This window comes from Chenopodium album, chromosome 1 (assembly GCF_948465745.1).
Source record: "Chenopodium album chromosome 1, dcCheAlbu1.1, whole genome shotgun sequence".
Lineage (NCBI taxonomy): Eukaryota > Viridiplantae > Streptophyta > Magnoliopsida > Caryophyllales > Amaranthaceae > Chenopodium > Chenopodium album.
The window spans coordinates 83,085,685-83,099,203 of record NC_137834.1 but is presented as its reverse complement, the minus strand read 5'-3'; the positions used below and the strand labels follow the sequence as shown (position 1 = coordinate 83,099,203).

The window sequence follows — 13,519 nt, the reverse complement described above, 5'->3', positions numbered from 1 at the left end:
AATATATACACATATGAGTTATTGATAAAAATAAATTGAACAAATCTTGTCATTTCCTAGGAAATAGAACTCCATATGTGTTGAAGTCTCACCAGAGTTACTACTTTCTTCATCCGACCAAACAAACACTAAGGCCATGTTTGGTAATTGGCTTTTTAATGGCTTTTTGGTTAGCTTTTGGCTTTTTTAGGTGGTCAAACAGCCAAAAATTGTGTTTGGTAATTGGCTTTTTAGGCAGCAAAAAAGCTGGCTTTTAAGCCAAAATGAAAAAGCTGCTTTAAATAGCTTTTTTGTTGGCTTTTGGCTTGTTGGCCCACAAATTATCTAATAAACATCCAACAACCAACAATAATTTACCAAACACTTTTATAAACAGCCAGCTTAAACAACCAATTTCAAAAGCCATTATAAAAAGCCAAACATTCTAACTGGTCAAACAAGCCAAGTGAACCAGCCAACAACCATTTGCCAAACAAGGCCTTTCTTTCACATTTTTTCCTCGTGTATTTCATTTGCTCGATCTGATTTTGCATTATAATCAGTATCAGAATAAAGTTAGATAAATTGAGTTATTGATTAAGTTAAATATTCCATTTTTGAAAATTAAAAGAGAGCTTCGAAAACACATAAACAACCAATTTGAATGATCAATTCTCCACGTACTTCTTGTATTATGCGTACTCTCAAGCTCTGACCAAAATTCATGCTTCCACAAGAATATCAGGATATACTATTGTTTATCAATGAAAAATCCAGGTGAATAAATTTTCTATCAAAATTGCTAAGCTATCCTTCTCATTCAATCAACAATTATTTTGAGTTGAATTGATGTATGATGCTTGTTCTACTTGCTCCCTGCTTGCTTCTACGAGTTTCCTACTTCTTTCGTAAGTAAAGGAAGCCAACTACAATTGAGATGCCAACAACGGCTATAGGAGCTGCCCAGTACTGCAGAGGCAAGTCCTTAATCTTCTGGATGATATCCAGATCCTTCTTTTCTTGTTTAGGTTCTGGAATAGTTGCAGCAGATGGGTCTAACTCTCCAACAAAATACTTCTCCATCTCATCCCTCGCGTCTTGGCTATGTCCAGCATCTTCAAATTCTTCTTTTGCGTCCTTTCCTTCATTATACGTACATGATACTTCAGAAAATTTGCATAGAATATTTTTATAATCTTCCCACCATTACGGTGTAATGATTATCTCATAAGTTGTAGGGCATCAACATTAGGATCTTATACTGGGAAAATATTGATACATAACAGCAAACACTGGATCTACTGAGATAAATGGACATACCAGTTGCGCTGAGAAGCACATCATCTCCACCGGGATGATCGTCGAGGTAAGATGTAACATCATACACCTGAAAAGGAATCATTTACTGAGTTCCAAAATCTAAGCAAGATGAATAATACTATATCCATATACTTTCCAAAACAGGGAGTAATTGACTACACATTAAAAACGAATTCTGAAACAATTAAATAAGATCAATACAATGTCATGGATCCAAGTAACCCACACACCAATCCGGGGTCAAACCTCAACTTGGGTCAAACCCAGCCTGGTCAACCACCTTTAGTGGTGTATACGAGGCACAAAGGGAGGAGCAAGCATGGGCAGCAACAAGGAACAGCAGCAGGGGGCACTTCTTAGCAACAAGACAAACTCCAATAAGAAGAAGAGAAGGAAAGGAAGACATCTAATTTCTTTGTGTTCTATTTATGTTTTTCTAAATTAGCTAAGTATCACATGTTAGCCTTAAGGTCAGCTTGATCATTTTAGTATAAGCATGGTAGTTTGAGTAGTGGGAAGATTAGGCAGAAATTTATATGGAAGGAAAACCTTAGAGAGTCATGGCCTAAAGCCATCTTGAGAGTGATAGCCTAAAGCTATTAACCTATCCTTTTGTAACCTTTCAACATTATCAATCAAAATTCAAGCTTAAATCTTATTTACTACCAATATTATATCAGAATTATAAACCCAGAAAATCAGTCTATAACATACACTAATACACTATGTATGGGCAGTGTGGCAATATGCTGCCTTGTTTACTCAAAGCACACGTTCACCAAAGCTTGGACTAATAATCATTAAATATGGTAACACAAGATACGGCACATTAAGCCATGTTAAATATGCAGAAAAACAAGCTCATTGAGAAGAAAGAGCCCGTACGACTCGAAAGATAGACATCAGCAACACTAGTGGTAATCCTCTATCCAATTTAAGATGTTATACCTTATACTTATACCTGACTTCACACGTACTTAGAGCTTCTAGCGTGAATAACTTAACCACTGAGATAGATAATTCTGAATTTGAACACAACTCTTTGTGACCAAACAACAAACGACACATATACAAAGTATTTGGCAAGAGAAAAACTCCAAAGCTAAATGCAGGAGGATTAAGATTGACATATATACTTATTGGACACGAGTGATGAAGAATTGAAGATAACTAAACGCACATCACAAACATGTTAATGCAACAATAGCAATCTTACAGCTTGAGAAACACAAGCGGCGACAATTTTGGAAGCAAAACCGATTTGAAACCCCCCCCCCCCCCCACACACACACACAACAATCTCTCTCATCCCAAACATCTTGAGAGGAAAGACATTCACACATGATTATAAGCATCCAGCCACTTGGAAAAGATATATGGCTTCACGATTTGTTGCAATTCTTGCAAACATAAGTGCACACTTAAAAGCACAAACATATATGCCACAAAAATAATTGATATGCTTGAGATCTACTGAATACATAAGAGAGCTAGAATACACCTAATAAAGTGATGCTAATTGATTTGAGATAGCAGCAGAGCTTCTTGAAAAAATCAAACATGTTGAAATATTAATATTGACATCAAAATAATCTCCCAACTCGTAAAGAATTCCTCCCAAACATCCAGCTAGTATACCTCTTATTGACATGAATACCGAATACCTAAGCTACATAAGTCTTATCTTGTAATTTAAAGAAAAGATAATCTAAGTACATGCACTCAAACTCAGAATACATGCATACATATGGTTTGTACTTACAAGCCAGAAAATATAGTATATAGCGGGAAAGTGAGAAAGCACAGCCTCTTTTTAGTCTTTAAAACATTGAGGATATCTTAGAGCATCATAAACCCCAACAATAACAAAGTTCAAAGATCTGCCTCTAAATGACCAACACCAACACCAACACCAACTCAATCTAAGGAAACACAGAAGTAAACAGAGAAATATACATCCAATCATGGAGTAATTCATGTGTAGAGTAAAATCAGTAAATTATCCTAAAAGCCCAAAAACTAGCTAGGTACTATGATACACTTCAATTGTTCACATGACAACAAGAATACCAACTGAACAAATGATACAACAAAAATAAGACACAGTAAGCCCAAAAAACAAGGAGTTGAGAGCAAACACTACCAAATTGAGGCTTTGGAATCCACAGCAATGTCTAAGCTACGTCTTCAGTAACGTCGAGCACAGACAAGAACAATTAAAACCAAATTGGAACTTTGGAGTCCACAGCTATGTTGAGCACAAACGGAACCGAATAAGGAACTGGAATCCACAACCATCTAACATATTTCCAAAGCTAATCAAAGCATAAACAAGACCAAAATGTGCATTGGAGTCCACAACTATGTCGAGCACAAACAAAACCAAATTGGGGCATTGGATTATTATGCAATAACCCAACAAGGCAACAACAATGAGGATTTTAAACCTAATAACTTAAAATTTCCTCACTAATCAAGGATATATGAAGCAAAAACTAATCAAATTTACTGAAAATACAAAACAAAACGCAGTGGAGTTGTACAACAGTTACAAATTCAGAGCAAGATTGAAACCAAGCAAAACCCCAGATGCCATTTCTTCCAATTAAGCACAACCATTACAAAATCAAATCAAAACCCACTAAAGTAAACTACTTGTTGAACAAATTACACAATAATGAACACCCAAATGAAGCAAATTAATAGAACTTAATAAGAAGATCTGGAAAATGAATGAAAAAATCAAGGAAAAGAAAGGTAACCTTGCCATCAATAACTACCCAGCAATCATCCTTGGTGTTGTGCTCGGCGGCTTCTTCCATACTGAAGAGTTTCGTCAAAGTTGGCATTTTCTTTGTTGGAGAATTGAGGAGGGTTTTGGATTTTCTCCCTGATTTTCTCTCTCCTAAAACCTTGGGAGGTTGAAAGTTTGGATTTTGCTTAGGCCGACCTCCCCAGTCGTTGTTTCCTCTCCTCCAAATTTTAATCCGAAACTTCTTGCTTTGTTTGATTCAACTACTCTCTTTCGCCTTTTAGACTAGTGATATATGTACACGATGTGTACGTAAATTACATTAAAAAAAAATTAGTGTTAATTAACACTCGAAAAAGTATTAAGTAAGCACTGTAACTATCGAAGAGACTTTGCTATCTAGAGTTCGAATCTAGTCATGTGAGAGTGCAGAGTGCTCGGAGATAATAATAATGCTCTTACCTTACTCTTTATTTTCAAGTATGTGGCCGTCATGAAGGACTCTTATTATGATTGAACAAATTATTGTTTGATATGTGTCGATTATGTATGTGAAATTAAGAAACAAAAATGCATTAATCCATCTATATTCATTATCTAGATTTTTCTAATTTTTCCATTTACTCGTATGTGCTAATTCGATTAGGGGTGGAGCACCGGAGCCAATGGCCTCCCCCTTTGCTCAAGATAAAGATTAAATTTTGCCCATACTTGCTTTTAAAATTAGTGTACGGTTTTTGTCAGAGAATAATGGATAAGCAGCTCGTCTTGTGTGCGACAGGCCACACCGTGTGACCACTTAAAGTAACCCCTATAACATTGATCAGGTAATCCCTGTAATACCAATTAAGTAACCCCTATAACACTGACCGAGTAACTCTATAACAATTATGAAGTAACCTCTTTAACACTGATCAAGTAACCCCCATTACACTAGCAAAGTAACCTCTATCATGGTTGGCCACACCGTGTGGCCAGCCACATATAAGACTTTGTGATGGACAAGATATCAAAGTTCAAATCTTGCAACAAACTTTTTTTTTTTTTTAACAAATACAATCAATCTTGTTATAGTTGCGAAATTATACATATGAAGATATGATCTCCCCCCACCCCCAAAAAAAAAAAAAAAAAAATTATATCTCCGCCACTAAATTCGATTAACTCTTAGCAATTCTCTTGTGTACTTTCTAAGGGTTATGTCATTATGTGCAGTGATTAAATTAAGTTTGTGTGTTGTTGAAATTAAATGATAATCAAAGTTGTATAAATCAAAGTAGTGGTTGTCTATGGATGTAGAAGGATCTAATGATTAATTGTTTAAACACTTTTCATACTTTCATTCCCAAATAACCAATTTATTTCATTCGATATCATATAGTAAACATAGTTTACACAGAGTATAAAGATTATGATATGAGAACCATCATTGGAATAACCATTTGTTTTTTTGTTCTTGTTCAATAGTCCAACAAGGTTACAAGATTTGTTAATTACTCCTTATTTGGCTCTTTAATTTTAACTAGCATTTTGGCCCGTTCAATGCACGGGTTATAATATAGGTTATTTTTATATAAATGTATGCAAGCTTTTCAATAGTTGAAACTCCGAAGTTATTGTTACATGACTTTAAAAGTAAATGTTGTGAGAACTTTTTTTTTTGGTTAAGTATATATAATTGAGAAAGAATAATTAATTTAGTTAAGTATATATACTCCAAAGGAGTACATGAATATTGTAGAATATAAAATGACATATTAGTTTAAGCTATATTTTAAGTTTAAGAGATAAGACTATTTTTATTATACTTCATATGTTTATGTAATAGTTAATTCAACTTTATTCTATCATGATAGAAATTAAACACTTCATTTTCTTACTTAAATGTGCAAGTTACGGAATGCACAAAGACTTTAACATTATGTAATATTTTTAATTTAATTTTTTTAATATTGAAAAGGTAAGGGAAGTAACATTTGCATATGAGTGAGTTGTGAGGACATGTGGCATACGAATAAGTTGTGAGGACATGTGGCATATGAATGATTGTGGTTTGAGTTTTTAAATACTAAGTATAGATATAGATATAGATTAATAGCTTATTTGTGAAAGTTGTTCTTGCGTCAATCACTTTCATGTACATAATTGTAAATTTTTTTTTTGAAGAAAAGCAATTAGTGCATTTATTCATCGTAAGAGTATCCAAAAATACATACAGGGCAATCTCATTTGGGACAAGATTTTTCCGACATTGTTCACTACCTAACGGCACTAACTTAGCAACATGGTGGACAACAAAATTCTCATCACGCTTAACATGGGACCAAATAATGGAAGAAAAATTCGAGATAGCTAATACAATATCTTATAGGATTCCATCAACCGTAGCAAAGGATATTGAGTTTATGAACACCTCAGGTTGGAAACAAGGAGCAACGAGTCAGACTCTAGTATGATATCGTTGTAGCCAAAGGAACTCGCCTTTTGAATGCCAAATAATGAAGCCTTTCTCTCGGCTACTAGGGGATCCCGCCTTGCTTTGATTCTTATAACAACATCAAATAGCACTTGCTCCTTATAATCACGAGCAACCACCCCAAGGCCAACCCATTCCTCAGCATCAACTGAAGCATCGACATTGATCTTTGCCACAACCTGAGGTGAGGGAGTCCAAACCTTATCACCAGTAGGATTCGAAATGGGAGAGACACCCCCATAAATCCTCAGTAGGATTCGAAATGGGAGAAACACCCCCATAAATCCTCTCCGAGTACTCTTCAAAATCTACCACAAGTCTGTCGTGCCTTAGGAGAATGACCTCATCCGGTTCCCATTTAGCTTATTCTCAAAAACCATTTATTGCGCCTAAACCAAATGAACCAAGCGAGAAATAGGCTTCTTTGATACACCTCCTTTGTGAAGGTTTTTGCCCAACCAAAGCATAGTTTCCTTGAAGGGATCAGACCCACCAAAATTTAATACAATGCCACAATGAATCCATAATTGCGCCACACTAGGATAGGAGATAAGAGCATGAATGGTGGATTCACTCTCAGAGTTACAACAAGGGCAGTAAGAGTCATCAACAAGATGTCTATGCTCCAAAATACTCCTTGTGGGAAGAGTAGGGTTGTTCATCGGTCCAAGACCGGACCGAAAACTAGAATTTTAAGAACCAAAAACCGGACCGATTAAGCTAGGACCGAACCCAGACCGGACCACTTTGGACCGATTTAAGATTTTCTTTAAAAGAATACTAAATTTTTAATAAAGTTATGGAAAACACGAAAAAAATTAAAGGAAAAACTATACATTAACGTCATTTTTTTATATGTTTAGTACAAAAAAACTTATAAAGTTAAAATTTTCTAAGCTTATTAAGGATAATTTTAACCATTATTTAAGGTTTCACGCATGTTTTTAATAAAAAAAATCGGTCTGCTCTAAGACCGGTTTTTTTTATAGGGGTTTGGACTGGACCGAAAAAATGAATTTCAAGACCCGAAGACCGGACTGATCATTCGGTCCGATCTAGGTTCGGTCTGGGGTGGTCCGGTCCATTTTTTCGGTTCGGACCGATTTATGAACACCCCTAGTGAAAAGCATCCGAACAACACCTCCACAAAAAATGTTGCACCTTTGGAGTCGTCTTTGCCTTCAGCCCAATAATACTCAAACTCCTCAAGAAAACAAGATTTCCCCAATAAATAAGCGGTCTTGACTTCATAGCATCCATCCTTCGACAACGCCCAAGTAAGGAAGTCCCTCGGGCGTCTCTCACTTAAAGGGATAGCATAAATGGCTTTCATATCTCTCTAATTAAAGATGCGATCAATTTCGTGAAAATCCCACTCCAAACCTGTTTCATCAAACAACTCATTAACGGTGCAACACTCTTCTTCATTTCTCGTTGTGGTAGCAAACCTGCTTTCTTCATCAATCAGCCACGGGTCTTCCCAAATCTTAATATTCCTGCCATCGATCTCCCACCCTCCAAAGCATCCCTTCCTTAACTAGTGCCTTCGAACTCCACAAGCTCTACCAAGAACAGCTAGAAATAGGGTCTAGGGCAGCTTTGAAATTAGAAGAACGCGAAAAGTACTTGGCTTTGAAGACTCGGCTAACAAGCAAGTTTTCATTATTAGACAATCTCCATAGCTATTTGCAAGGAGAGCCTCGTTGAAGACTCCCAAGTCTCTAAATCCCATTCCCCCAAGCCATTTCGGTTGATAAAGAGCATCCCAACTTTTCTAATGGATCTTCCTACCTCTCTCTCATTCGACCCCCACCAAACCTGGCCACCAGTCCATGAATTTCTTGTATCAAACCTTTAGGAAATCTATAAACCCCCATAAGATATGTTGGAATAGCTTGGATGACGGACTTTAGCAAAAATTCTTTTCCGGCTCTCGAAAGTAACTTCTCCTTCCAACCTTGAACTTTCTTCCAAATTCGATCCTTCACAAAAGTAAAAACCGCTTTCTTCCATCTTCCCACAACGATTGGAAAACCAAGGTATTTGACATGGTTATCAACCATTTCCATACCAAGAATAGAGCTAAGGGGTCGTTTGGTTTGAACAGGGTAAACGGAATAGAATGAACAAGGGAAAGAAGGAGAGTGGAAAGAAAAGCCATTCCAAGTACAATGTTGTTTGTTTTACAAAAAACACAAGGAAACAAACCTCCAGTCAGACCACCACACTACCACCATGGAACCACCTATTTTCTTCACTTTGAAACCTTTTCCAGCCACCCCACCACCCAGCCTCACTCGCCGGCCCTCGCCGCACGTTCCCCACCCTTCGCTGCCCATCCTCTCTCCCCGAAAAGCACTCCCTCTCCCCTGAAAACATTGACCCACCCGCAAAAAACCCTAAAAACCCCTTCCCCTCCTTATCAAACCGTCAGTCGCACCTTCCCAACCACTCGCCGCCCTTTGTCGGACCTCCTCCGCCCCTCACCGCCCCCCCCCCCCACATCTCTCCCCTCCCCCGAAAACATCCCCAGCCCCGAAAACCTTATAAATTAGGCTTACACTCGTAAAACCCGTCACCCAACCCTCTTCCTCCCTCGAAACCCTAGCGCCTAGGGTTTCGACGGTGGAGGAGGGCCGGATGGGCGTTTTATAGTGAGAGAGAAGGTTTTTTTAAGGTTTTTACGGGGATGGGGATAGGGTTTTGGGAGTCTGTGGTTTGCCGGCGAGAAGAAGGGAGGTGCGGCTAGGGGTGGGGGAGACGTGGCGAGTGGTGATGTGACTAGCCGTGGTGCGGTGGTGCGGGTTTCAGGTGATTTGGGTAGGTGGGATGGTGGTGGTATAGTGGTTATTGGTGGCTAGGGAATGAGAATGGAAAACTCTAGGGGGTGACGAATAAACTTAGAGGGATTTGGGGGAATGAAGAGGGTAAAGGGAATGGGGTATATGGTCTAACAAACAACAACAAAGGGAATGAGGACAGCTGATTCCCATTCCTTTGATGATTAACCCCAACCAAACGGCCCCTAAATGTAACCCTTGACACCAATGGAACACCTTTACTAAAAGATACTTCCAACCTCTCTAAATTAATTTTTTGCACGGAAGTTGCTTGATATTTGCTTCATATTTGTTGAGAATATCAACAATTATAGAACATTCATGTCGAGTAGCTCTAGTAAATAAGAGACTATCATCTGTAAATTGTGTACTTACACCTCACTTTAGTTATCCATCATATAGTACTTGACTAATTTAGAGGGAGCATGCAATAGCACCAAGACATCAACTGAGTCATTACTTAGTGTCTACCTTGTGGTCATCGTCTTTCAAGGTTAATAGGTTTAGATAAGATAAATTTATATTACTTTATATAATAAAAAGTTGCCCAAATTCAATTTATAATACGAAGTATAATTAATAAGATTTTTTAATAAGGTATAATAAGTTCAGATAAATGAAATTAAGTGGATCAAACATACATACAAGAAAACCTTGTCTGCATGGAGGTCCCCAATCGTTGTTTTCAATATCCGACCCAACACGAGGTCCCCACGGGCCCAATCAGCAATGGCTCATTGCCATAGAAAAAGAAAAAAAGAACCGTTTTTCCCACAAAACACAAAATTAAAGCATCTAGTAAGTAGTAACCGTCAGCTTCAATCATCTGAACCAACCAACTGGTGGAACTCTTTCACTTTCTGGCCTTAAATATCTGTTCACCTTTCTTCCCATTTATTTAAACCTTACAATTCCTTAAACTCTCTTAAAACCTCCTAACTCCTAACAAACAATATGATTATTCCAAATAATCTGCTTTTAGTTTCACTAATATTATTCTCAACCATCTTACACAATGCTGTTGTTATCTCTGCTTCTTGCTCCAACAGACAGTGCAAGGTACATTATACATGAATATATGTACCCCTCGTCTCTAACTGTTGTTCCTATTTTAACGGCGATTGTCACAAAAAAAAAGTCAGTATGTAAGAGCGACATACATTTAGAGACGAATGAAGGGAACAGTTGCTTGAAATTTGCTTTATTTTCAAAGTAAATTGTGTTTGCAATGCTAATAATTTTATGGTTTGCAGTTTATGGAAAATTGTGCAAGAAATTCAGATTGTGGTGCTGGTTTGTACTGTTCTAATTGTCGGTATCCAAGACCATGTTTTAGTGGGTCAAAATGTGTTCGATCAACTGTCACTAATCAGTTCAAACTTGTGGTATGTTACTTTTTTCTCGTGTACCTTGCTATGTATCACAAATAGCATGATGATTTTGAATCTTCTGATTGGAATTACTAGCATTGAGAATTATACTGTTCTATAAAGATCACTATTAAAAACTTCTAAATTTTGCTATGTTGAGGATATCATAGTTACATGTCCGTGTTAATGTACAACTGGTTAACGTACAATTAAGCAATGATAAATCTATCTTTGAGACTGAAAAAAGGTTTAAACTTGAGTGAATTCTTTTTGATATTTTAGCTAGCAACCTTAGGGAAATTCCGAAAAATGATAAAGAAATTCCTCTAATAATGTGGTCTCGATTTTACTTTGCTTCAAACCGTATTTGTACTAGCTATTATGCTAAGCTAGTAATCGATCAAACTGAGTTAATGAAATTCAAATGAACTCGAATGTAGCGGTTTGTGTCTCTAGGGATCATCTGTAACTCTGGATAGGTAAGACTTACCAAGCTTCTACAAATAACATGCATCAACATTTTACTCTATATAATTTAAGGAAAGTACAAGTATATAAACTTTATACTTCATACTAATTCAAACTATGAAAAAATCGAATGGTTTTCAAGAAAGAAATTTTTAGCCATATACAAAGATTACAAACGTATCTATTTGAAGTGGCAAAGATATTAATCTAGCACTGTTAATCTGTTATAAGAACTTTTTCTTATTTCTGCTGTTTCCAGAATGATTCTCTGCCTTTCAACAAATATGCATTCTTGACAACTCATAATTCCTTTGCCATCGAAGGAGAACGCCACAATACCAAAGCTCCTAGAGTAACCTTCAGAAATCAAGAAGATAGCGTCACACAACAACTACAAGTAAGCCTTTTTTCCCCTACAGTCTGTTATTAGAACAAATGAGATATAGAGTAAGCATCACTTTTGAACCAAATGTCTGTTTAAAAAATTGTTTTGATGATCATTTACTACTTGTGTGCAGAATGGTGTTCGAGCCTTGATGCTAGATACCTATGACTACAAAGGAGATGTGTGGTTGTGCCATTCGTTTAAAGGCCAATGTCACTCATATACCGCATTTGTAAGAACTAGACTCGTTTTTTTTACTTAAAACATAAGAACATGTGTGTTGCCTCGAGTTTTTGATTGAATGACACTGTATGTAAACCGATGTGATTGAAATGTTGATTTTTGTTTTCGTGATTAAAGGAACGTGCTATTGATACATTGAAGGAAATTGAAGTATTCATGGCATCCAATCCATCAGAAATTGTAACACTAATCTTGGAAGATTATGTAAAGACCCCAAAAGGGTTGACAAAAATTTTTAAGGAGTCAGGCTTAATGAAATATTGGTTCCCGGTATCAAACATGCCTAAGAATGGCAAGAATTGGCCCTTGGTTAGCCAAATGGTAGCTAACAATCAAAGGCTTGTCGTGTTCACCTCCGATATGGATAAGGAAAGAAGCGAGGGGATTGCTTACCAGTGGAACTACATGGTTGAAAATCAGTGTGAGATATATGACATTTTTTTTTTTTTTTTTTTTTTGTTTTTACTTGATCAAGAAACATTAATTGATTGAGCTAATTAGTTTTCTCCCTTAACTGCTTTGCAGTTGGAAGTAAAGGGATGAAGCCAGGAAGATGTCCAAAGCGAAACGAGTCATCTCCATTGAATGATCACACCAAATCTTTGGTGTTAGTTAATCATTTTAAAACAATTCCTGTGAAACTAACAGCATGTGAACATAACTCCAGAGAACTTATTGAGATGCTAAAAACTTGCTATGCTGCTGCTGGTAACCGCTGGGCTAACTTTGTTGCTGTTGATTACTACAAGGTAACGTAAACTAAGCTCGATATGATGAAGATATTACAAGAATGCTATCATAGATTATTTCATTCAATGGTGTGACCAATATAAGTACATTAACAGAGGAGTTCTGGAGGAGGAGCATTCGAGGCAGTCGACACCATGAATGGAGAGCTGCTATGTGGTTCCACTAACATTCACGCATGTGTGGTAATATGACCTTTCATTAGGGAACAAATAGCTTATGCCATTTTAAGGCTCACAAACTCACCCTAAAGTTTGAACCAATGGATTTAAAAGAACCTTTAATGTTTGGATCAATCATGAACTAACTTTAGCTTCAGTTTAAGCTATATAGTAGTCTGTCTGATATCAATGGCCATATATACAGAGTTATGAGTAAATAAATAATTGTTGTAACACAAGTATTACTAGGAATGTCCTTGTATAATCATATCAAACACTTCATTATAAGATTACGTATCATTGTAACAATATGACAACTAATTTCAAACAGAGAGGGATTACTAGACCGGTGGCATTGCTTTTTATTAGAATTTCTAACTCTCTCCTTTTTTATGTTGCAGAGAAAGTCAAGGTGATCAAGGCCTTGCAGTTATACCCACAGCATGATATTGCGGGGGCACAAGTCGAATAAGCTTCATATCAGCAGCTTACTCAAGTTTTATTAACATCTAGTCCCTATATAGAATAGTTTGGGTAGTTCAAACGTTAACCTAAGTCTTGTACTTTGATAAGGAATTCATTAGTAATAGTACTTGCAAAGTAAAAACCTCTTTCATCATACAGACGAAACTAAATTTAATTTTGAATTAATCGAACTTTTCAAATCAAAGACCGAACCAAATAATTTGCACTCAGCAAGAAAATCCCGCAGATCTTTGCTATATTTTCAATCTTCTTGCAACCTTCATTCATTCATATACCAAAAAGGGGGTCATTT

At 36.7% G+C, this 13,519-nt stretch overlaps 2 protein-coding genes across 3 annotated transcripts; one reads left to right on the top strand and one right to left on the bottom strand.

Moving 5' to 3' along the window:
• Nucleotides 1–619: 619 nt before the first annotated feature.
• Nucleotides 620–4,315, bottom strand: LOC145558815 (cytochrome b5-like). Its single transcript, XM_081620157.1, has 3 exons — nucleotides 4,062–4,315; nucleotides 1,300–1,366; nucleotides 620–1,121 (listed from the first exon to the last, which is right to left on the bottom strand). The coding sequence occupies exons 1-3, from the start codon at nucleotides 4,146–4,148 to the stop codon at nucleotides 877–879; spliced, it is 399 nt and encodes a 132-aa protein (XP_081476283.1). The 5' UTR covers nucleotides 4,149–4,315; the 3' UTR covers nucleotides 620–876.
• Nucleotides 4,316–10,087: 5,772 nt separating this feature from the next.
• Nucleotides 10,088–13,384, top strand: LOC145558799 (PI-PLC X domain-containing protein At5g67130-like). Of its 2 annotated transcripts, XM_081620140.1 has the most exons (8): nucleotides 10,088–10,426; nucleotides 10,621–10,752; nucleotides 11,465–11,602; nucleotides 11,724–11,822; nucleotides 11,951–12,254; nucleotides 12,359–12,582; nucleotides 12,679–12,765; nucleotides 13,143–13,382. In XM_081620140.1, exons 1-8 carry the CDS (start codon nucleotides 10,322–10,324, stop codon nucleotides 13,155–13,157), a joined length of 1,104 nt encoding a protein of 367 aa, XP_081476266.1. In that variant the 5' UTR covers nucleotides 10,088–10,321; the 3' UTR covers nucleotides 13,158–13,382. The 2 variants fall into 2 exon arrangements, with proteins under 2 accessions (XP_081476266.1, XP_081476271.1); XM_081620145.1 differs by lacking the exon at nucleotides 12,679–12,765 and having other exon boundaries at nucleotides 13,143–13,384.
• Nucleotides 13,385–13,519: the final 135 nt, after the last annotated feature.

What these genes read in the sequence shown, in the direction of transcription:
- LOC145558815 (XM_081620157.1), bottom strand. Translation starts at nt 4,148, where the DNA reads ATGCCAACTTTGACGAAACTCTTCAGTATGGAAGAAGCCGCCGAGCAC. An exon ending in GGGTAGTTATTGATGGCAAG is followed by an intron (nt 1,367 to 4,061) that starts GTTACCTTTCTT and finishes ATTCCTTTTCAG; the next exon opens with GTGTATGATGTTACATCTTA. An exon ending in TGTGCTTCTCAGCGCAACTG is followed by an intron (nt 1,122 to 1,299) that starts GTATGTCCATTT and finishes CGTATAATGAAG; the next exon opens with GAAAGGACGCAAAAGAAGAA.
- LOC145558799 (XM_081620140.1), top strand. Translation starts at nt 10,322, where the DNA reads ATGATTATTCCAAATAATCTGCTTTTAGTTTCACTAATATTATTCTCA. An exon ending in CTAATCAGTTCAAACTTGTG is followed by an intron (nt 10,753 to 11,464) that starts GTATGTTACTTT and finishes TGCTGTTTCCAG; the next exon opens with AATGATTCTCTGCCTTTCAA. An exon ending in GTCACTCATATACCGCATTT is followed by an intron (nt 11,823 to 11,950) that starts GTAAGAACTAGA and finishes TCGTGATTAAAG; the next exon opens with GAACGTGCTATTGATACATT.